The sequence below is a fragment of the Hirundo rustica genome, chromosome 3 (genome assembly GCF_015227805.2).
Source record: "Hirundo rustica isolate bHirRus1 chromosome 3, bHirRus1.pri.v3, whole genome shotgun sequence".
Taxonomy (NCBI): Eukaryota; Metazoa; Chordata; class Aves; order Passeriformes; family Hirundinidae; genus Hirundo; species Hirundo rustica.
The window spans coordinates 19170812-19195419 of NC_053452.1; the positions used below are offsets into that span (position 1 = coordinate 19170812).

General features: G+C 44.4%; 1 protein-coding gene across 2 annotated transcripts in view; it reads left to right on the forward strand.

Moving 5' to 3' along the window:
• Window positions 1–159: 159 nt before the first annotated feature.
• Window positions 160–24608, forward strand: part of AIDA (axin interactor, dorsalization associated) — a 28923-nt gene continuing 4474 nt past the window's right edge. Inside the window, exons 1-8 of one of the 2 annotated variants that reach the window (XM_040059805.2) lie at window positions 167–346; window positions 3875–3944; window positions 10505–10558; window positions 12556–12610; window positions 18089–18152; window positions 18575–18681; window positions 19842–19853; window positions 22507–22629. In XM_040059805.2, coding sequence (XP_039915739.1) covers window positions 237–346; window positions 3875–3944; window positions 10505–10558; window positions 12556–12610; window positions 18089–18152; window positions 18575–18681; window positions 19842–19853; window positions 22507–22629 — 595 coding nt within the window. In that variant the 5' untranslated portion in view covers window positions 167–236. Of the gene's footprint in view, window positions 347–3874; window positions 3945–10504; window positions 10559–12555; window positions 12611–18088; window positions 18153–18574; window positions 18682–19841; window positions 19854–22506; window positions 22630–24608 lie in introns of both variants that reach the window. The other variant, XM_040059806.2, reaches the window with a different exon arrangement.

Sequence of the window (24608 nt, forward strand, 5' to 3'; positions counted from 1 at the left end):
ACCGGGGCGGAAGTGGCGCGCTGCCTCGGTAGCGATGGCGCGGGCGGGCGCGGCCGGCGCCGCCTCCCCGGCTGGGCGGTGCGGGCGGGAGGCGCCGCCGCGCTCGGGTGTCCCGGGGCCGGGCTGGGCTGTGCCGGGCGGGGCGGTGCCGGCGGCGCGGGGGCTGGCGGGAGCGGGCCGTCCGGCGCGGTGGGTGCCCCGGCGCGGGGTGAGCATGGTGCCCTAGCGCTGGGGCTATGTCGGAGGCGGCCCGCAGCCTCCTGCAGCGCTGGGGCGCCAGCTTCAGGAAGGGCACCGACTTCGACTCCTGGGGGCAGCTGGTGGAGGCTATCGACGAGTACCAGATGTGAGTGCGGGCCCGGCACGGCCCCGGGGTCCCGGGCGAGGCGCCGGGGTGAGGGAGCGGCCCGGGCGGGGCGGGGCAGGGGGGCCCCACCGGGCCCAGGCCGCGGCCCCCTCACCCCTGGGGCCCCGCGGGTCCGGCCCTTCCTAAAGGCGCGGGGCCGGGGCCAGGGGGTGCCCGGCCGGGGGCCGAGCGGGGAGCCGGTCGTCCTGCTCTCTCGGGAGGGCGGCAGCGGCCGGCGTGGAGCTTGGAGCAACCTGGTCTGGTGGATGGTGTCCTCCTGCCCGTGGTTGTGGATGGAACGAGGTGATCTTTAGTGTCCATTCCAACCCAAACCGGGTTGTGATTTTGTGAGCGTGAGCTGCCGGAGTGGTTGGTTGGTGGAGCCCCCGAGGCACCACTGTACCGGGATGCCCCATCCCATCGCCCTGTTGCCCTGGCACCACGCTTGTGGGAACGGAGTGCCCTGGCAAATGGGCTGGCTAAGGATCAGCCTTAACCAAAAAACCTGCCAACCAACCCATCAAAACACGCTTGTGTGTTGTGTCCCTGATTGTACCGGGGGGGGGGAGAGTCAGGTTGGCTGGCACAGGGTGAGACCACACCATCCATGAATCCTTTGGCAGCAGAGGAGTATCGGCTACAGGGCACCGATGATGGACTCCTTGGAAACACACCTGGTGCCTTTAGTCAGATGTTCTTCCCTACTCCTCCATTTGCCATGACCGTGAAAGTTATTTCTTTGTGATTGGAGTATTTCAGGCCAGCTTCTCTTGGTGAATTTTCTGGAAGTCCTCTAAAGTCAAGAGGGTTTGCACTTGTTTGCCAAGAGAAAGTCAGCTGAAGAGATGCTCCCTGAAGGGTCTTTAGCACTGTTCAGGACTGGTCAAGTTGGGTTGTAACCACACCAGCTGCCAGCTCAGTTGTCATTCAGAGTCACTGGTCTGCTGGCCACTTACCGTGTGGTCAGGAGAGGCTGTAATCTCATCATTTCATTCACTCACCAGGAATGATGATGCAAGTTCAGTGATTTGCAGTTTGCTGATGGCCTTTAGAGTAGGGCAAGCAGTTACTCTACAAACCTTGGCAGAGAGATGAAAAGAAGTTCTCTTCCAGATCTGTATCTCGGCAGAAAAAAAGAATCATCAAGAAGTAAAAGAAGATATTTTTACTAACTGCCCTTATATGCATGTCTGCAAGGAGTCCAGTAGAATCCTAATGCCTTAAACCCTCTAAGCCTGAGCAGCGAGTTTCATATAATGATGTTTCTTTGGAATGAAAAGTCTTTGGGCTGTCCTTCTGATCTCTCCTCTCTGAGAAGTGAGGTCACCAGACATGTGCGGGCAGTCCAGTCTGAGCATTGAAGTGCAGCTTCTGTTGCCTTCCTCACTCTGTTGCTTGTGTCAGATGGACGAGAGCTGAGGTGATCTCCACACCCTGCCTCTGTTCTGACCTGGGGCAATGTGGTGTCTTTGTGAGGAAGCTCCTCTCGGTGGAAGCTGCTCTTATCAGTGAGTTTCTACTAAATACTTGTTGGTAGATGAACTCTGTGGTCTGAGTAGAAAGGAGCGAGAAGATCAAGGCATTACGGGGAGATACTTCCTAGGGAGGAGCAAAACCTTTTCTGTGCTTGTATCTTCTTTATCCTGTATCTTTAGCAGGTAAATTAGTAACAGTATCACGCTGTAGGGTGGAAGTTGCAAACAAGTAGCACAGGGCAAGATACTGAGCTGTAGTTCTGGAGAGACATTGCAGGAAGGGTTTATGGTGTTGCTTTCTCAAAGGCACCCTAAGATGGGATGAACAGATGTGGTGCTGCTCTTGTCCAGGTGCTGATCCACACAAGCATCTTGGAGAGAAGCTGCTTACACTGAGCTTGCTGATGCTGAGAAAGCTTGGATTTGGGAAAAATTTAAGTCCTGATGGCTGCTGAAGTAAAACACAACTATGTACCTCCTGTGTCCATCTGCTCAGGTGTTCATGTTACCCCTAAAAGTACAAGAAGCTTGACTGGCCCTCAATCATTCAGATGATTGTTCATGCAGGAACCCTTTGAGCTGTCAGCAGTGGCTTTCCTGTTAGATGTCCCCATATGTGGAATTTGGTCTCAGCCAACTTTGAATGAGCTTCAAGGAGAATGCCAGATGCATTTATTTGGATTAGGGGGGATTTTTTTTTTTTAATTTTTTTGTATTAATGATACATGGAAAGAAGGTTGTGTTAATGATGCTTGCAGGAATGTTAATGCTGTGATGCTGCCTGTTGTGAGTAGCATATTGCTGCTCTGGTGATCTGTTTTCTTAAATCATTACTTTAAAATGCCCTTTCTCTGTGTCCTGTGTATCATTGGGCAGAGCAGTAGGCCAGGAGTGGACTTTTGGGTTCAAGCATGCTTATACTTTTTGTCTTTTCTCAGCCCCAATCTTTCTCCATTTTTTCAAGCAGGACAACACCACCAAGTTGCGCAGTTACCTGATCCTGTTTGGTTGTGGTTTTCCTGGTGAGAGTTAAAAGCTACAGTGTTCTCAATCAGTCTGAGCATTTTTTGAGAACTTATTTTGAGGAAAAGCAAAGAAATTGAGTTCTGATTTTTGCTTCTGCCACAGGCTTTGACAACAATCTGTTCTGCTGGATGTTATCTTGGTGTATATATTTTATAAACCCCTCCTAAGGCTGGGCCAGTGTGGAGAGAAGCAGAATGCCTTTCACAGTGCAAACTTTTGAGGTTCCAGGAGGAAGCCTGTTGTGACGTCCCTGGGTTTCCCCTCAACCATGTTCTCCCTCTCTCTCTGCTTGTAAAAAAAAAAATTATTTACAGGGAATGGCAACAATTGCCCAGAGTTTTTGCTTGTTTAATGTTCTCCTTCCTCCAGAGACGGAAACTCTAACTCTTCCCATAGCTTCCCTCCAGCTTCCTTTCGCTTTCTCGAGCTGTTTGCTTACTGTTACTTTCCAAACCCCTTGGTACTCCTGCCTTGGTGATGACAAGGGGTGGGGTTTGTGCTCCGCCTGTGATGCTGACAGGCACAAACGCGAGCGGATCCACCCGGCAGCCTGGCCAAGCCGCCCTGTGCCTGGCTCCCAGTGCTGGCAGAGCGTGTGCCATGGCTTCGGGGGCCCGAGCCCCCCAGCCTCTCCCTGGGAAATGTCTGTGGGATTCACCACAGTGGGTCTTCACAGGGGCTGGGGCGTGGTATTATAAAAGGGGATTGTGAGAGGAAAAAAGTCAGTGCTTGTAAAAGGGGCTGTTGGCTACAAGGACCCTCTTACCTGTTCTCCCTTCATGTTCCTGCCTAATGTAGTTGTGCCCTTGTCCACCTTCTGGGGCTTTTTCTTAAATATGAACTACCATGGCTATAGAAAACTTTGTTTCAAAGGACAAAAACAAACCAAAAACACAACTGCAAAACCAACCCAAACCTCTTTGGTGCAGCAGTCTGCGAACCTTTTGGCTGACATGTTTTCTGGAGCTGGGGTGTGTGTGTTTGTGTTGTATTCCTACTCTACAATTTTCTTTTCCCCCCCATCCAGATTAGCAAGGCACCTCCAGAAAGAGGCGCAGTCTCAGCACAACAACTCCGAATTCACAGAAGATCAAAAGGTGAGTACTGCTGTTTGCTCATGCAAGGAGCTTGACTCATAGATGTTGATGTGTGTTATGTTTTTTTATCTTGCAGGCCAGAGCCTTATGAGACCTTTTTTTCCTCCCTCAATATATGCAAACAGAAACAGAGCCCTGCGTGGCTAAAACGATTGCTGTCATTAGATGTGAAGGATGCTCTGCTGTGCTATTGAATGTCAGGCAAGCTGGCCAGAGTCCTTCATAGCCTGGGTGTTTCTTTTTGGTGGTTTTTTTTTTTTTTTTTTTTTGAGTAATGTTTGATAATTTGCTTATTCAACATTAGCACAATTTATGTTGTGAGTTCTGAATACAAAACATCTTGAACTGCAGACATTGAGGGTGTGTGAGGGGGATGAAAGCTTAACATGTAACACCTGACAGGGAAGGGTCCTGGCAGAACACTCCCTAGCAGCCTCTTAGAATGTTAGTTGTTTATAATCTTTCAAAACATGGAAATTACTTTACTCCTCCCTCTGTCCCATCAGTTGAAAAGGCTGTTTCTTGTCTTAGCAACATCCTTCTGCAGTTCTGTGATGGCATTTAGGTGGACTCGTGGACTCAAGCATTTACTGCAAAATAAAATCTTTTGATATATGAGGCCCTACTAATTTTCCCTGTCTTCTGTAAAGGCATGTTTTTCTTAGGAATAAAAACCAAGAGATGTGTATTTCCAGATTTCCATGTCATAAGATCACTTGTTTGAGCAATGCTGTTGCCTGAAAATTGACATTTGCTGGCTCAGAATCTCACCAACGGTGATAGGATGCTGGAATAATGGGAGCCGTGCTTGGGAATGTAAGTCCTGAAAACAGGTGCTGGCTACAGAAATTTGAGATGAACTTGATGTATGTAAAGAAGCTCGAAGAAATGCACCTTTACATAGACTCTGAGAGAGGTTTGTAGCTGTTTCCTCTGTGCGAACCAACATGAAAAGCAAAGACCTAGTCTTCCGTGTTCTGCTTACCTTCTGCAAAGATGATAAAGCTCATGATTGTCTTAAACAGAGCCATCATTTTGGAGCAGGATTTGGTCCACTGTTCCTGAACTGTAAGCCATGAGAGCCCTATTGATGTTGGACAGCTGTTTATTCCTTGAATGTTTCTGCTCTCCCTGTCTAGCTTTCTCCATCATTCTCAGCTAGAGTCATCTTTACTGCGTGTTTCCACTCTGTGGAGACTTTTGAAAATGTAGTTACTTCATGAAGGCGAAGCTGTTAATCTCACTTCTGGAGACATCATCTCCTGTGAGTATGGGAACCAGAACCACTCAGGGCTTAGCCTCCAGATGTTCCCTGAGTCTTATGAAAAGGACCTTGGATCAGATTGTGGAAGTGAATGAGGTCAGCCACGAGGGGAGGCCTGGGGGGCTCAGGAAGTGGAGATAACTGACCTCAGATGTTTCATGCACAAGTGCTGTCATGTCTTAAGGCAACAGTCTTCTGAAAAGAAAAAAAGTGGTGGGTGGTGGTTTTACATCTTAGCAGTGATACCCATTGCTAAAGCTGATATAGTTTATAAAAAAGGATGGCATTTTTATCACTTGCTGGTTCTTGCAGATCATTAAGCGGCTGATGCACTGAATCTTTGAGTCTACTTATCAAATAGCAGTGCCTGTCTCATTAGCCACATGCACAAACCAACTCCCCAACATTTTGCTGAAAGAAAACTTTATCTCCTCTACCATGAGGAATGCTAGTCGCAAAAAAAAAAAAAAGTGACTAGAGTCTTGCTATTGCTTAGAAAAAAGCACTTAAAACTCTGCACAGCAACAGCAAAATCTCTGATGTAAAACCTCCTTGCTGTGCTGGTCTTCCCTATTTCTGCAGGAGCTCAGGCAGTATATCATCTAGTGATTATGGCTAATTACTATCATCACTAATATCATTCACATGGCATGTGGCTGGAGGGCTTGGTGCATGCTGGGTTTGCAGTTTGCTTAAATAGAAATGTATCTTCTTTCCTGCTGCCCTTCCAAAAATCACCTACAAATCAGTAACTTTGGCTCAACTGTTCTTCTGCCAGTGCACCCACCTGCATGCTTTTTCCTCCTGGTTCCCAAAAATCTCTTTCCCTAATATCTTGACTTTCTGAGGCTCTGTATGTTGCATAAGAACCACTTTTTTTTTTTTTTTTTTTTTTTTTTTTTTTTTTTTTTAACTGTGGAAGAGCCTGTAACCTTCAGGGTTTGCTTATCTGATGTCACTGGCCAAGGCTACGTGCAGAATTTCATAGATTGAAAGGCCATGAAGCTGATTACGATTGCCACTTGCTTGATCTACCCTCATGGCAGATTTTGTAGATTTTCAGTCAGCTGTTTTCCAAAGAACCATATATACTGCTGAGAATTGTTCTGAGGCTGTTGTTTCTTATTTGACCTACCCTGTGAGGAGGGTGAATTTCAGCAGTGATTCCTCTGTACCAAGGGAATGCTACTATCTTTACAGCTGCAGGGAAAGACCAGGTTCAAATCCTCATCCCTATCTGTCTGTATGAACTCTTACCAGATTTGGGTTTATTTCTTGCATCACAGGTGGTGTTACAGTGCAGATATAGCCACACAAAAATGGATGGTGTGTTACTTGCTAATGTTAATCTAAGAATACTTGACAGATACCACCAGTTTCCTTCCTGGTCATACTGTGAGCCAATTATCATTTATCGTCTAATACATGTATTGTTTATGGTAAGAATTCAGGCTTGTAAATAGTTGTATCTCCCAATTTTGCTCCTAAAGAACCAGTTTTGAAACACTGTATGCTACTTGCCTTGATAGAGCAGACTCCAGATTTTGTTGTTCACTCCTGTATTTTTCAAATTCTGATGGGTTGTCATCTTATAACTATTGCTGGACATAATTCTGGCGTTTTAGTCCTTAGGAAAGGCTCTGTCTTGACTTGGGTAATTGGCAGTGCTGGAATCTTCATTAGTGACTGTGAATTTTGTTGAAGACTTGAAGAATTTCTCCACAGATCCTGTAAGCAGCAAATCATTGTGTTTAGTCTCCCTTCCACAGCTATGAAGAGGCTGTGCAACAGTTTTATCTCCTAGAGGCAGCATGTGTGTAATACTAAGAGATACAATTGAATTTACCTCAGTCTTAACATTTTGAATACCACTGTTCATTGTTTTACCTCCATTCTTGAAAAATCTCATCTTCATTCATGATCAGCCACCGTGTTTTGCGATAGGAATTGTTCCAGTTAGGTTTGGCCGTGTCTGACAGCTTGCCTGCAGCTAAAGTTACTCTCACCCAGTTCTCTGTGCAGTAAATGTGACCTTTAAAGCCCTCTTCCAACCACAGTTGTTGCTTCTCGTGTAACTGTTTTTGTGCTAGGCTGAGTTCTCGTCAGTGTTAGAAAATCCTGCTTTTGAAGCAATGATAACTTGCTGTAATACGAGCACTGTTGAACAGTCTTAGCATGATTCATTAAACTACTGGTCTTCTAACAGCCTAAACTCTGGTTAAAGCCAAGCTCTGCTCTGGCTCTGTGTTTGTGCAAACATCTTTGCCTGCGTTACAGTTAGCACAGTCATTACTCACACAACTGCTCTGAAGAAACCTTGACTACGAGATCAACTGACTTTTCCCCATTCTAATCACAAGTTTACATAAAACGGAATCTAAACTATTTTAAACTAGCAAAGTTAATTATGGCTTCAGTCTTTCTAATGAGATGCAGAATGTTTTCCCTGCTGCAGAAAGGAGCCTTTGCATGGGATAGTTGCAGCTGAAAATGATAGCAGTGTTTAGCTGCATTTTTAACTTTTGGGTTGGGTGTGGTCCCTTAAAAAAATAGTTATGAATAATGCCTGCTGGGAGCTTGCCATATTTCAATAGATTCCATATAAAACCTATTCTTTACTATTTTAAGACTCCCAAAGTCTCTTCAGTTAATCTGTTTCTAGAGCCATTATTGCCCTTCAGCCCCCAGGAGCCAGAGGATACTCATTTTGTACTGCTCTTTGTTCTGTGAGGAGGTTCCTAGTTCAGGCAGTTTTCAGAACACACAGTTGTGAATCTGCAGGACAGGGAATAGTGGAGTTGTTGAATTTACTGGTGAATTGGCAAAGGAGATAGGGGCTGAGCAGTGCTTCTGAGACCTCATTTATGGTGTGGGCCTAACGAGAGATCAGGAGGGGCAAGGCCAGGTGAAAATCTGTTTACATGTTCTGGGTCTGTGGTGGGGCATGGAGACAGTGTGCTGGTACCCTGCAAACTCATAGCCCTCTTTCTGTTGTGCAAGTGGAGGAGTTTTGATCTCACACAGAATGGGCATGCTCTTTGCTCAGCCGTCAACACCCAAACCGTTGGAACAGCTGGACTTCTGCAAATGCTGGAGCTGTAGTCAAACCTCAGAGGTTCCCCTCCCTTCCCTAGGGAACCTGTGGATTCCTTTCTTTTACCCTTCCACACCTTCCTCTTTAAGAATCTACCTTTGCAAGTATATTTTTCCAGCAGTTCACAAATATAGAAAGGAATTCCTTTTGTTATACTGCAGCTGCTTAGATGGACGTAGCGTGTTCTCATTCTAGGGACTGATAATCTGCTTCTGCAGTGCTACTTGGTGTCCTCCCACCCAGCCTGGCAGTACATGTAAACAAATCCACAACACCCACGTATGCAGTGTGGGTCTGAAAGTCTCAAAGTGAGCTCAGGACTCTACGTGCTCTATTTCCAAATACCTGTGTTTTTGCAAGCTGTGCTGGAGATCCAGTCATGGGTCTCTGTTGTATAGCAGGATTTATTTTGGGGAGGAGGGAGTTTGTTGACTCAACAATGTGTCCTGTGTTAATAGGCATCGCTCGCTGCTTTCTGGGAAGAAACTGAAGTTTTTGAAAGGCCTCCATACAATGGACAGTAATAAAAATAATAAAGATGTAAAGTCTGGCCTAGTGCCATGTTGTAACAGTGTTAAGGGGAGATGCCAGCTTTGAGCCAGTGGTGGCAGGTGAAAATCAGATATCTGAGGCGTTTGCACACTCCAGCTGTTGGCTCTGCCCTTGAGGTATTAATGTGTGATCTACTTATGATTCAGCTCCTGAACCCTTTCAAGTTTCAATGTGGCCTAAGGTGAACTGAAACTGTAGTCACTTAGTTTTTTTCCCAGCCTGTTGAAACTCGTGGGGGCCTAGGAGATGATGGAGAAGGATTTGTGACACCCCTTTGCAGGAGAATCAGAACAGGTGATGGGGTGAGGTACCTTTGAAAGCACGTCTTAGTTTTTATCTGCTGTTACCAACCCCTTGGAGTATAAAAAACACTACCCTCTGGATTTGAATGACACTGCATAGTTTGCCAGGTGCCCGTACTCTTGAAGTTCTTTGATGCTGGAGTTGTGCTCTAGGAAATCTTTTCCTCCCATTGCATCCAGCTTGTGGAGGAGCTGTTTTTATACTGCCTGATTTAGAAGGAGAGAATGAGTTACAGGTGCGTATTTCAACTTCAGTCTTCCTTCTGGGGGGAAATTTAATTTAAAAGTAAACTGCTTTTCTTTGTAGCTTCATTGTTGCTGGTTTTCTTGCCCTATAAATGTTCCACAGAATATTTTGAGTTTATATCTGGCCCTTATTTCTGCAGATCATCTGAATTTTTCTTCACAAAAAGATTTTAGTCAATTAACAACAAACTTGTGATGGTTGGGAAAAATATACTGGGCAGTTGTGTCCAGTTGATGTCACTAATGGAATTCTTAACTCCCCCTTTCAGCTGACAGTAACAGAAACAAATGTGACTTGCTGGAGCATCTTACTTTGTGAGACATAAAAGCTTAAAACTGTCTTCAAAGCAAGACTGCTTGCAATGGGCTATTTTGAAGCCCTTCCCTCTCTTCTACGTTCTTAAATGAAAATGAGAAATTACTTCACAGTTCTGCTCACAGATATTTTAGACTGCTGACAAGTTTGAATTCAGGCATATATTCCATGATTCAGTCAGAGTTTAAATCTCTTGAAATCACAAAAATAGAGAGCTAGAAAAATAATCCACCTTTAGACTTCCTCTCCCACCAAAACCCACAGGAGTGGGCTGTGGTTTTTTAGGGATGAGATATTGGGCTGCTGTAATGTCTGATGTGGGTGGACTTGGTCTGCTGAGGTTGGGGGCCTGGTGGAGGAGCAGTAGACCTGGCTCCTAAAAGAGCAAATCAGCACAAACCACTCAGGTTCTCAGGAGGTAATACACTGCTTGGCTTGGATTTTTTTTTGGGGGGGTTTTTTTTCAGTTCCCTATCACCTGAGAGCAGTTGAGTTTATAAACAGTTTATGAAGTGATAGGCATTACTGCAGTTTCTGCAGAGTGAATGACCCCCACGTGTGTTGTTGGGCTGTGGGAGGGGAGTTAAGTGGCAGATGTCTTTCATCTATTGTGCTTTCAGCAAATCCTGCTTGTCTATAAAAAAAGCCTCTGATGCTGAATGGTCTGGTACTGGACAAGAGACCTGAAATTTTTGCAAAATAAAGCAACTGTTTGTGTTAACATTCTTTGAAAGTGTCGATCTGGACAAATACAGTTTCTGCACTAATCTTTTTTTTCCCTTTCAGAAAACCATAGCTAAAATTGCAACATGCTTGGAACTGAGAAGTGCAGCTTTACAGGTATAAGCTCTTTTTCCTCTCTGACTTCATACTTTAGCAGCAGGTAACTGTAGAGCTTTTTAAAACTCATTTATTGTCTTCAGAAATACCCAAACGTCTGAAAATGGAGTGAACGCTTGAAATTTCCAGCTTGTCATGGTGATGGCCCAGGTGGCTGCCTTAAAAAAGACTGCAAGTGCTTATGTGAGCAGCTATTAGTGCTTGTACAGGAATTTAGCTCCACATTTTGTGTCTTTGGTTCTTTGCTTCATTTTCATCCTTCAGAACTGTTTAATTTCTCTTCCTAAGCTGTGCACAAGGTTAAAAGAGATCACCAGAATGACCCTAGGACTTATTCAGCTGCTTCACAAATCATAATAGACCACTAAAAAACCACGTGTGTGTAGAATAAAAATGACTTTTTAGCAGTCATGAAAGCTGGCAGTGCTCTAGGAAAATGTGGGAAAACAGTAATTTGTAAACTACTTTTTGGGCTTTTTTCTGGACTGAAAGTAGATGTCACGGGAGTGGATATAATTTTTTTTCTCAGCACATGCTTATCCCCAAAACAAAAAGCAAGTGAGAGAAATTTCCAAAAGACCATGGATGGGGAAAGGATGAATCAAAGCTTGGGTTACTGGGTTACCTCTTTGCCAAGAAAGAGTGATGACAGGCAAATTTTGCATCAAGTAACTCCCAGCAGCGCTACCAAGTACTTCATTTTGCTGGACAAGGTGCTGCCTTCAATTGTCTGAAAGGCTGGGATACAGCATGGTGGACTCAAGAGCTGGGGGCTGACCAGTCTCAAGGCTGTGTAGAATTTGAAGGTTTATTTGGTTACCTCTAGCTGTCATTCCATTTTGATGTAACCTGGGGTGTTTGAAGAGTGTTGCACTTGCTTGGAGTCACTGTGACTTTGACGAAGGCCTGAGTGTTCCACTGTGGAACAGCTGTGTGGGACAGGTCACATCTGGGAGCAGCAGCAGAAGCTGCAGCCATGTCATAACCTGCCAAGCTGGGGAGATGATGTTATGGATATTATGCAAGAACAGCCTTCCTTGCTGTTGAGTCCCCTGCAGTAAGTCAAGGATTTTATAACCTTTTGAGAGGGTACGAGAACTTCTCACCCACTTCCCTTTGGGGAGGTCATGGTTTCTCAGCAGAGGTTAAAGCAGTTAGTGACTGTATTCATCTTTTCCCACTCTCCTAACTCTAAGGGTACAACTGCTTTAGTATCCTTACACAGCCTTGCAGAAGGTCCTGATTCACTCTTGGACAAAATCAAGGAAAAAAAAAAACCTCATTGGACCTTAAATGTTGAAAACAATGGGCAATTTTAAAGGATGCAATGACATAATAGGTAAGACCTGACCATCCACTCAGAAGAGAATGTCCAGTGTCAATCCTCTTATTTCCACTTCTTTTTATGCCAGCTCTGCCACTTGTCTCAGAATAAATTAATCTTACCAAATTGTTGGTGAACTACCTCAGAATAAAAACTTAAGAACTTCTCTGTTGCTTTAGTAAGTCAGATAGGCTTACTGAGAACTGTACATGCATGTGCTACAGACAGAGGAGGAAACCATCATCAGAGCTGGAGAAAAGAGAGATGGGAATTCCTCTTCTGTTTTCAGTGAGTTCTTGGCTGAGTTTTGTCAAGCTCATCCTGTGTACTGTAATTTCTGCTAGTGTCACAATGTTGGACACATGTCTTGAAATGTGAATGTTCCTGTGTGCAGTAAGTAAGAATTTACAACTAGTTGGTTTAAAAATGTTTATCTTGCGTTAGAGCTTGGAATATTTGATATGTTTGTTCTTAATAAGTGAGAAGTAACAGCCTCTGCCTCACCTGTGAACCTGCCTTTTGTTGGGGAGATTTTTTGGGGGGATGGAGCTTTGTAGTAACTTGCTGTGCTGGAACAAAAGGAATCACCTTGCATGCTTATTCTGAGATAAGGTAGCCCTGTGTGAGAGGAAGGTGTATCTGAAAATCTGACTCTTTCTTTGTACTGTCCTAGTCCACCCAGTCGCAGGAGGAGTTTAAGCTCGAGGATCTGAAGAAGTTGGAACCAAGTGAGTGGTATCTTTGTATTTTGAATGCCGTTTGTCATGACAGGGGAAAACATAGCAGCAGCAGGAATACTGACTAACCACACTGCAGTTCAACAGTGATGCTGGGTTTAGGTGCTTATTCCAAGTGTCTATTATTACACAGACAAAACTCGATGTGTATTAAGGAATGCAACATGAGTAATTTAAAAGTACAGTAACCCAAATGTTTCAGATAATATATTCATTTTCAAAGAAGCAATTTGGGGTGCTGCTAATTTTTGCACAAAATAGTATTTTAAGCTATTAATAGTAAATTTTATAATTTACCTGCACATTCCTTATTTGAACTGTATTTCTACAGTTTGTGGTCGTCCTTCTTGCAGTATGACATTTATTTTTTCTTCTGAAAATATTTAACTTGTGCTCACGGTAGCCAATCACCTATCACCTTCCACTGTAATGCTACCAGACCAACGAAGTTGAGAGTCAAAGTGAGGATGTGAGTCAGTCTTTGAAGGGTTTTGTGTGATGTTGTTTTTTCCCAACTAATCCTGGGTCAGGTCTTGGTATGTCAATCCAGAAATAACTTTTTCATATAGGAAGTATCTATTTATCTGCTTCATTTTCCTTCCTGTAACACTGGCTGCTTTGTTCTCAAAGCATCCTTATGATTAGAGCTTCCACATCTAAGCAATATTATCCTGAATGTTAATGTTTCTGCAATTCTCAGGGAACAGGAAATGTGGAAGAGCTTCTTTCATGCTGACTGAAGTTGGTTTTATTTTTCTTATGACACAATTGTAACATTAAGTGGCGTGTTGGGGATAAACATGATGGGCAGGCAGTGTTTCCCCTTCATGAGTAGACTGAGCTTTTCTGCACAGGAGATCCTAAATGAGAGCTTGTTAAGAAGTGGAGCACTGAGCTAAGCTTCCTAATATCTCTACCAAAACATAGAGTCCAAATGCTTTTCAACAGTTCCCTGAAAGTGCAAAGTGAGGGTGTGTAACAAACTGCTGGGTGTTATAGGTGAAGACCATAACTCAGGCAAGGGTTTAACGGTGTGGTGGAATATTCTGTCTTCCTCACTCTACATGTAGCATGTCCAGCTTCTGAATCCTCTGACTTGGGATTTTTTCTGTATAGATACTGCTGCTCTCTGTTTACAAAGTATTTAAAATGTTGTAATCATTGAATGACTGTGAATTTTAGACGCCATTGTGCAAATGCCCTGTGAGTGACTGAATGATGGAAGGGAGACGGGAATCCTGTCCAAAATTTCAATTATGGTGCAACAGTCCTGTTGCTTATCTTGTCCTTCACCAGAAAATTGAATTTGTTGTTAAAAAAACTGCTCAGCAGTGTGAAGTGCATTCAGCCCACACCTCATACAACAAGCAACTATATTAAAACTGAGGAAGAGTGTGTGGCCATCAGTTTTCAAATACACTGAGTTATTTTCCTTGGAGGAGAACGGGTGCTTCTACAACAACAATTGAACATTGATGTTCCTAATGCTGCTGTCTTACTTGGATGGTTCTGGCCTCTTTCTCTCTGAATTGTGCCTTTGTTTTGTGGTTTTTAAGTGTATCTTGAATAGAGTAAATCTCAATCAGGCCAATACCAGCCATTTCGTAAAATGCACCGTGAAGTGTTTTAATTCGCATGTTGTCAATTTTGTTTTGCATCCCACCAGAAAAAGCTAAAAAAATCTGGGCTGGCAATGCAAATAAGTGATTCCTTTGTTAGGTCAAGCCATTCCATTAGGGTGGAACAAAAACAGCTATTCATACAAAACAGCTATTCACACAATTTGGCTTGTTTTAATTACTTTTGTGCCTGAAGCTGTCAGAATGGTTTTGGTGTTGTTATAACAACCAAGGTCCTTAAATTTACTTTTTTTTTTTTTCCCCTTAATCTTGTGTTGTCGAGTTCTAACTTTTCCTACTTGAGCTTGCATTTCATGCAGCTTGGAAAGTGAAGCAGTTGGCTAGTTCTGTTTATTTATAGGATTTGTCACTCAATAGTTTGTGCTGGAATAATGCTGCAGGAGGTTCCATACATACAAATAGTTCTTTTGAGGCTGCGCTGTGTGAAGTCATTGTTAACACACTGGGTCTCACAAATCCATTTCTTTGTGGAAGCTTATACCAGTGTTAGAATGCACAGTACAAATGGATGGGCTGGGGCATCCCTTGTGCCTGGGTGATAATTATAAGACAAGTGGATACTGAGTTGTACTGGGGAGCATGGTCTCTGAATTATTTTATGTTGTCTATTCAAAAAAAAATCAGTACAGGTATCAGAAAAAAATCCCTGTCACAGAAAATCTAAATGGACAGTAATCTTTACCACATTCATGTGTCCTCATCTTCTGGCCTGTGTTGATAATTTCTTTTGAAATCTTTTAAGAAAGAGCCAACTGCTGATAAAATCAGACTATGAGGATGGTGAAAGACCTCGCCGGGAATCTTTAGGAGGAGTGACTGAGGTCACTGCATCTGTTCAGGCTGGAAGAGACCGAGGGGAGACCTCACCACAGTTCCAACTTCCTCGTGAGGGGCAGAGGAGGGGCAGGCATGGATCTCTGCTCTGTGAGGACAGTGACAGGACCTGAGGGAATGGCCTGAAGTTGTCAGGGGAGGTTTAGGTTGGAGATCAGGAAAAGATGCTACACCCAGAGGGTGGTTGGGCACTGCAACAGGATCCCCAGGGAAGTGGCCACAGCTCGTGCCAAGCAGAGTTCAAGAAGTCTTGGGGCAATGCTCCCAGGCTCATGGTGTGATCCTCGGGGTGTCCTGTGCAGGGCCAGGACTTGGACTGTGATGATCCTTGAGGGTCCCTTCCAACTCAGGAGATTCTGTGATTCTACGCTAATCAAAGTGACACTGTCCAACATCACAAAAGGAAAGGCAACTTCTGCACAAGAGCCTGCAGAACAGTATATTTAAAAGATTTCTGTTGGCAATGTAGCACAGATGGAGGCCACGATGCTGGATCTACCCGTTAGTTGCACTTCTGGAGAATTTTCTGGGAATCGCATTCTCAGGCAGCAACATTACAGAGGGGAAAGGCTCTTTCTCCCAGAGGTGAATTGTGGTTTTGAAAATGAAACAGAGATCCAAAAAAGATCAAACCAACCTTTTAAAGCTTGGATGTCTTATACAGCACTACAAGGGAGATTCCTGTTCGTATTAACCTAATTTTTTTTTTTTTTTTTTTAAATTCCTGTGATCTGGTATTTTTATTTGAATCAACTGAAGCTCACATTTGTGGTGGAGGAGAAGAGGATTTTCCTTTTCCTCAAAGTTTTATTGCTTAGCTTTTCTTAGTGGCTTCGAATAAGTATTTCACCAGGCTGAGTGTGGTGGACCTGCTGCTTACCTTGCTGGTCTTCAAAGGAGCACTTAAATTGCTGCGTTACAGCTCTGCAAAGGTATTTGCCATTGGTGGTGAGACAAGAATTGAAAACTTTTTAAAAACTTGAGCCACAGCTTTGTGCAGCAAAAGGCAAGAGGTTCCACTCCTGAGCTGAACATTCAGCACCACATTTGTTGCCGGCAGCACAGGGGTGCTCAGCCTCGGGCGGCAGCAGCAGCAGCAGGATTTTAGGTGCTGTAGAACGGTTTTTCTCTTGCCTGGGCTCATGTCAGTAGAGCTCTTTGGGCCCTCTAGTGATGCCTGAAGTGAATTACGAGGACGGTTTTTTCAGGGGCTGCTCGTAAGTGGTTACTAGAAGAGAGGATTCTAAGCACTTAGCAACCTTTGGAAAGTGGGAGGAGAGCTGCTGTGACGCCTCTCTCTTCTGTTTAATGTGCTTGTGATCTGTAAGAGAGCTCGCTTCACTGAGGTTTTCCTCCTGGGGCAGTTTCACTTTCTGTTTCTGATGTGATGTATGTCTCTGAGAGCTGGGGAATTCTGAGCGTAATAAAAATCCCCTTCTTTTCTGAACCTCAGCAGCACAGGAAGGTGACTGTCTGCTGTTGACCAGCTGTTTTACTGGTGGGAAGTGGCTGTGATTCTTAAGATTCATGCTGAGATCTGCATTACTGGTTCCTCAAAACAGAAGTCTTTGGAGAGACAGGCATGGCATCAGTTTTGTCTCTCATCACAGCTCTGACTGAAGGCACTTTAAACCTTTCTCTGTTTTTATGTTTTGTGTCTGGCTGGGATCAGGCGCTGATTAGCCTCTCATGTCGTAGCACAGAAATCAGAAAAAAAAATCAGTATGGGTAAAGACTGGAAACACTTTTTGGTTTCTTTATAGCTTCCCAGAGGGATAATTTATTCTTAGAGCATTCAGATGCTGTCTGGTAAGCTAATGCAGGAGCCCAGGCTGGGTGATGGGAATGTGAAGGCAGACAGGGAATCTCTTCTGCACTGAGCTGTAGTGTGCTCAGGCAGAGGGGCCTGGCAATGGTTCCTGAAACATAGCTGGTATTTAAGTACCTCTTGGTATTTGTGTAATCTGAACATTGTTTGAAAAGAGTTTTGTTCTCATTCAGCAGTCCTAAGGGGAGAATTCCTCTGTTCTGAGAGTGCTTATTGCAAAGTGAAGCTCTGTGAGGAGAGTCAGGGTTTTTTTCTCTCTGCTCCCCCTTCCAGTCTGGGATATTCATTGTCTGGTAGGAGAGTGCGTTTCCCTGCAGGTGTCCTCTTGTAAATTTTTTAGGCCCTTTAGCCATCATGAAATGCTTATTTCTTTCACATATTTTTGGAAGTTTCTCTTTCACTGGTACTTGTGTTTGGAAATGGCAGCTAAAGCTGAGATTACTAAAATGTGAGTAAATTTCCAATATAAATGGGAAAGCCATTCTCCATGGAATGCTGAAAATATAGGCAATGTCTCTGGGCCTTGGTGCCCAGATACTGTACTTTATCTCTCCTGAATTTCACCAATCTCCCCAGACATACAAGGGCAGATAAAAAGAAAACACAAAGAAACAAAGCCACGACCACCACCAAACAAAACCCCCAAAATACATGACTGAAGAAGTAGAAAATCTCACCAAAACTTTGTGTTAGCAGCACCCCCATGGTGGCTGCCTGAATGTGCACCCACATGTGCTGAAGTGTGCCAGCTGAGGAGACTTCAGTCTGTTTGGAGCTGATGCCAGTAACACCACCACCCTGTTCTCAATAGCCACCAAAGATTGCTACCCTCACCCTGGGGGCTGTAGCTTTTTCTCATGAAGATTTTGGTTATTGCCACATTTATCCTCTCTGTGTGGGTGTGGTAGCAGTGATCTTGTACTGCTGTTGCAGTTCACCCGTTGGAATGTTACAGTGATATAGCTTTGATCATAGCTATGCTGGTGTTTAGAATATGAGAGATGAGGGGTGTTTTTTGTAGGATCTGATTATTTTTAAAATATTACTATTATCATTATTATTATTTGTGTGTGAAGGTGCTGTCAGAATGGACATAGCTGTGCAAAGTAGTAGAATTAATGCTGGGTTTTAAGGGGTTTTTTTTTGTTTTTCTTCACTTCTCTGCAGTCTTAAAGAATATCCTTACTTACAATAAGGAGTTCCCCTTTGATGTTCAGCCTGTCCCACTCAGGTAAGAGAGAACTTCATGTACAGGTATGTACCTGAAAGGGAGTATGGCCTGGACCTGGTGTGCACCTGAAACACATTCCTAGAACCGTCTGCTTGCCAGACTGCTTTGTGTCAACTGGCTAATAAAAGAACTTTTGAATTCTATTTGTGTAGGTACCACTAAAAATCAAGACCATGCTTTTGGTAAAATCAATACCTGGTACATCCTCTTCATCTCTCTGAAATTTCCAGTATCATCTCCTGGCTTTAGGCTCTGTGCTTTCCATTGGTCTGACTTCCTGCAATCTCTGTCAAAGTCTGTAGGTAGAAGTTAAGAAGTGTGAAATGACATTAAAGAGTGTTGTCCATGCTCAGATGCTGACTTGTGAATTGGCAAGTGATGAGTGAGTGTTGATCTCATTTCTTCTTTCTTGCATTTTACAGGAAGATTTTAGCACCTGGCGAAGAGGAACACTTGGAGTTTGAGGAGGATGACGAGGAAGGAGGAGCTGGAGCAGGGTCTCCAAACTCTTTTCCTGCTAGAGTTCCTGGTAAGGGCACTAGCCTTGCCGTGCTAGCCTCTAGCATCTCTGAGTTCTGGCTCTAAAAACTTGTTTTTCCACTTGTGATTTGAAAAGTTTGGGTGGGAAACTACAAACCTTAATGCTGTACTGGAGAACCACAAGGGTGGCCAGTGAACTTTTTTTTCAGCAAACAATATCTTACTGTGAAACAGTTGTATGGAAAACCTCTGAGGGTGGTACCATCTACCTCAAATAATAAGCCTTTAATCCTGACTCAGACTCAGTATTTTCATCCCCTGTGCTTTAACTATGTGAAGCATTTCAAATGTGTTTGAGTGTAAATTGTGGCAATGTTTCTCCTGCAAGGAGCAGCACATTCTACTAGAGATGTGAGAAGTTGTTGCTGCTTATGTTTGCATTGTTTGGTGAGACAATGGCTTAGAATAAAGCCAGGCTGTGAGAGCAGAAAGTGGGGGGTTTGATTTTCATAGCTTAAGTCCTTGTCCATGTGAAAGCACTTGTAGAACTGGATATACTAACAGATTCTAGAGAAGGTCTTCAGGTTTTGACAGTTTAAATGTTTCAACAGAGGTTCTTTAGGTTCCTGGTGTAATTTCTTCGCAGAAGAAACAAGTTTCTAGTTTCAGAGCTGGCTGGCAAACTTTGTGTTTCAGGAATGAGATAACTGGAAAGGAAACCAGTACTGGAATAATGGTCAAAAGAGCTGGGGTGTTGCATTACTTATGCCTGGAGAAAACAGATGATAATCAGATATGATCCCAAGCACAATGCTGAATATGGCCCCTGCAGGCTGACCTGATGTGGACATGCACAGTCTACACCTGTTCATGCCAAGCTCCCAAAAAGGCTATAATATATTGTCATATTGATTGCTGACATTTGCTGTCTCAATCTTTGTTATTCACTGTGATAAATCCATTTATGGAGACGCCTTCTGTCTGTCCCGAGTACAGCAGGAAGTCTCAAACAAAAGCAGTTTGCAGCCCTGGGGTGAGCCTCATGAGTAAAGTGAACTTCCCCTATCGATTTGACAGAATTGTGTTGCACTCCTTGCTTTGATGTGCCTTTAGTCCATAGTGTGTGACTGTACTGTCTAACTGACCATGGTCTTGTCTTCTCCATGCATGGCTTCATCGTTATCACATTGCCCCATTCATCTAACCCAGGAGCCAACAAAGGTATGAGAACCTTTTAGTATGTACAGTGATTTCTGTGCTCGTGTTCATGTAGCCGTGGTCTTCTTCATACAGCTCTTGGTGCTGATCCTCACAACACAGTTTTTGGTGACAATCACAGTACTGGGCACCTATCTGTTGGTCTTCATTTGCCTTCAGGACGGAGAAAAGGGAAGGTCATGTTTGTTGATTCAAGCAGCTCTCTAGAGGTCCTGCTGTACTAATGAAGAGGTTCTGGGTTGTGGTGTAGCCAAGGGTAGGTGTAGCTGGATTTTATTTACTGGAATACACATTTCATGGGAAATCTTACACAAAAGAGTATTTGTGTAGTTAGACTTCTGTGCTGTGTGGAGCTGAACTGACCAATGGCTTGCTGCCTCCAACAGCAAAGGTTTCCTGCCTTTCTCCTGGTTATATATGACTTTATTCCACTGCGGTGCTCTTCTGTGAGCCATTTCACTTCATGAGCCCAGCAGGAGACTTGGCACTTTTTTCCCCTTGCTCTGAACTGGGATTTGGGAGGGGAGAGCCTGTGTCTTGGTGGCAGTGGGCTGCTGGGCTGACTCACTGTCTGTCTCTGAAACCCACCTAGGGGAGGACATTTCCTTCATGTGCAGATGCTCCCGTCCCCCTCTGGCACAGATGCCCTGTGGCTGTGTCTGGCGTGGCTGCAGCTTTCTGCTGAAAGGCCTCAGTGTGAGCCTGCTCAGGGGGCCAGGCTGTGGTGGCAGACAGGGCGTGGTGCCCAGCCTGGGAAGGCTGTACCACGGACAGGGCGCTGTCACCTACTGTGGCTGCTGGGGGAAGTGGCTGCAGAGGCTCCGGCACAGGCCTGCCTGGCGCTGTGGCTCATGTGAGACAGGTTACAGTCAGCTGCTCTAGTCCACTGCTGGCTCGGCTGTTCCTCCTGCTAGGGCAGGAAGGAAACAGTGTTCCTTGGATACTCTCTGTCCTACTGTTTTCTTGTCTCCTGGAAGTGAGTCTGACCCTTCTGTCCGTTGCAACTCTGCAATTTCACGCATTCTGGGAAAGCATTCTTCAAGAACAGAATCATTTCTCTTAAGCCACTATTATTATAATGAACACCAGGCTGAGGCATCTTTCGGGTGATTTTTCTATCAAGTACCACATCACTTAGTCCCATGGAGCGATGGACAGGAGAGCTGAAGGCTGCAGTTGTTCCTGGCTCTTGAGGACCTCGCTGCCTTTAGGAGACAACTGAGATACGGTGGAGCAAAAGTTTGTGCCAAGGAGAAGACAGGCTCGCTTCTGCCTCCACTTAGATTGAAATAAAAACTCTGTATTTGAACATCTCTTCAGGAAAGAAACAGAAAGATTACCTAGAGCATGAGCTGCTTTGCAGAAATGAGGGCTCTCTACTAAATTTGCTCTCTAACATTTCTCCCACTGCAGTCAGAAGCCTGTCCCATTGCTCAGAACACTGGGCTGAGCTCTGCTGTGGAGGCCCTGAGTCTCTTCAGGACAGGAAATACAGAAACACACAGCTTCAGAGATGGGAATTCAAGTCTTGCACATGATCCTGAGAGGGGGATTGGATGCAGGAATGCTTGTGAAATCTTGCTCGAGCTGTGCCTGTAGTTCTCAGAGCAGAACGCAAGGTTCCTCTTGCAAAGCCACTCTCTCATAAGACAAAATCTTTGTGGTTCCACAGCTGCTCAAGCAGATGAGAGGAAAAAACTGTATCAAGAAAAAAACTGTATTGGACTTGTCAAAGGAAATTATTACATGGTTTAGGTCTCAAGCCTTAGGATAACTTCTTTTTTTATTAGAAAACCAAAACTTTAACTCAAACTTGCTCATGAGCCTGAGTATTTTCTGTCCTGGTGCTTGCTCATCCAGTAGGTGAGAGGGGCTTGAAGTATGCCAGTTTTTGCTAAATTCAGCATGAAATAACCAACTTCATGTTTGATGACAGAATATCATGAGTTTGAACAGTCTGGATTTCTTGGCAGCTGCACTGTCTTCCTCAGCACTGTGAGGATTCATTTATACTGACCACTAAGTTTTGATGCTAAATATTCTTAATGCAGAGCTGAGAGCTCCTTCCTTTAGGCAGAAAGGAAATTAGGGGATGCAAACACGTTTTGTTTTTTTTTCCTCCCTTTAAGTAGAGGCCAGTAGAACTTCTTTAAGAATCAGTTTTCTGGTTCCCTTATGTGCAATTTGCAACAGTGCCATTTTCCTCCTTAATCTCCCAGTCTAAATGTTCAACGTGAAGCCAAGTCATGTTCAGTGGGGTGGGACTCCTGATCAAGTGTCCAAACCTCCTGCAACTGCAGATTGAATCCAGCCTCCCAAATTTAATCCTCAAAAATGATATCAAGTGAGTTCCATGAATGGGTTATTCTGTGTGACAGCAAGAAATAATGCTCCCCTCTATTCTTACGGCATTAGTTTATTATCAGTTGATTTGACTTGAGGCAGTCCTGGGTTTTTGCTGGGGGGCTTTGAACTCTGTCAAAGGATGTTGTGTGTCTGTGCACAGACATTCCCATAGTGGTGTGTACTACTGGGATAGGAATCTTTGCAGTTTAAACCCCCTATGAACAGCATCTTCCATGAGAGAAGATGGGACAAGCGAGGCCTCTGCTGTGCGATGACACCAAGGGTTAATAATATACATTACTCTTTCCAGGTACTTTATTGCCCAGACTGCCGTCTGAACCCGGGATGACGTTACTCACCATCAACATAGAGAAAATTGGTCTGAAAGATGCTGGGCAGTGCATTGATCCTTACATCACAGTCAGTGTAAAGGGTAATGATTTCTGTTCTGCCTCCTCAGTGCTGCTGTGGAAGAGAGTGCCTTTTCTGAAAGCTCTATTGATTTTTCAGCCTGCCGGGAAAAACATTCGTTGGCACTTCTATTGAGGATTTAGGGCTTCTGCTTTAATCAAGGGTGGAAAAATTCAGTATTTGACAGATACTGGGAGGTGAATCTGCAGGATACACTTATCTCTGTGCACTCAGGGGTGGCTTGTCCATGTTGAGGGCTGAGTGACTTTGCCCTGCTTCTCCATCACGGCTTCTACAGCTGACTCCTAAGTACAGATCTGCATGGACTCTGTGTACTCCTCACACATCCTGGTCTCTGGGCTCCCTGGAGGTGGGGCCCATGGCCCACTGACCCCATTCTTGCCCTCTCATTAAACTAATTTTGCAGTAATACAAATATAATCTTACCAGGGCTTGAGGCTTAGAGGGATGGGTATCAAGCTGGGAAGCAAAACTTGCAAGTGAAATAAAATAAAAAATGTGTTAGCCTGGCTAGTGAAATGCTTCAGCCAAAGCCTGGTGGGCTGAGAGCCTCCATAAATCTGGAGGAACCTCGGTCTCTGTCAGTCCAGGATAGTCCATTAGGATTTCTCTGTTTCAGATGGTAACAGTTGGAGTATTTTGAGGCTGAGATTTTTGATATTCACACTCTTTCCAGTAGAGTGTCTCTGTCCCCCATTTTGCATTTCTTAGCAGGAAGCCCCTGTAGTCAAAGCTGCTTACCCTTGCCTTGTTCTGCTTTACTCCAGCTTCTCTTTACAGGCTTTGTAGGCAGATGATTTTTTTGTTTATCATGTAAAAATCTGTAGCTCAGCCAATATGCTCTTGTTATTTTCAGTTGTGATAATGACCTTGTATGTGTCCTCTTGAGATGTGCTGTTGGATACTAAATGTAGGGATAGAACACTTGTTAGATGTGTGATCAGTGCTTCTTCCACCAGACACGTCCCCTGGCAGGAGGAAGGTTCGCAGCATCAAATATCCCTTGAATACTCAGCAGGGCTTGTAAAGCAAACGTTGTTCCTTGCCACTGGAGCGTTTGCCTCGTTGTACATTGCTAAAACCACTGCTGTGGCTCTCATTTCCCTTCTGGAGCTAAGGGAGACTCTGTATCTCTGCTTGTTTTCCCAACAAGTCTCTGTTAACATGATGCTCCTGTTTCCAAACTCATTTACCTATAAATGAGTTGGGAAGCCAAGTAATGAGGTAGAAAATAGGATCAAAAAGTGAGTGTGTGGGCAGGGTATGGATGAGTCTGCTAATGGTGTCTTTTGATACTCTTATTTCCCAAGATTTTCGGTCAGGAAAAGTAACTCTGAGGGCTCATTTTGTTACTGCTAGGAGTCTGAAGACACTTAGTAGCTGATTTCCTTGGCTTTAAACCAAGCTGCTCTTCTGCAGGTTCTGCAGGTTTGGAGAGAGGTTTGTTCCTGTTGCAGCATTGGAAATCCCAGCCAATGTCCTGGAGGAAGGGAATCACTGGTGCTGCAGAGCCTGAGTCTGTGCTTCAAGCACAACATGTGTACTCCATACTTTTGATCTTGGCCACATCGTTAGCAACTTCCTCTGCCAGAGGGAAAAGGATGGAGAATGAGAGGAAAGACCGAGGACACTGGTGCTCCTGGAAACAGCAGAGACCTAGTGAGAAACAATATTGACTGTGCCAGAGCAGCAAAACCAGGGGCTGGTGCTGAGAGCTGGAGCCCAACCCACAGCCCTACAATGCCTCTGTGGAAAACCCAAGAGAAATAATGCTTGTGTCTAGGGACAAAGCAGGGCAGACACAGGATGTGTGAGCTGTGCCCTGCAGACCCTATGGGAGGACAGCCTTTGGTGTGTATCCCACTGGGGCTGGAGCTCTGCTGGAGTCCTGTGTGCACAGGGAATGGAATCTTTTGCTGACAGCAGAAAGAAATGCACTCTTAAAAATAAAAAGGGATAATTCCAACTTTTTATCTGAAA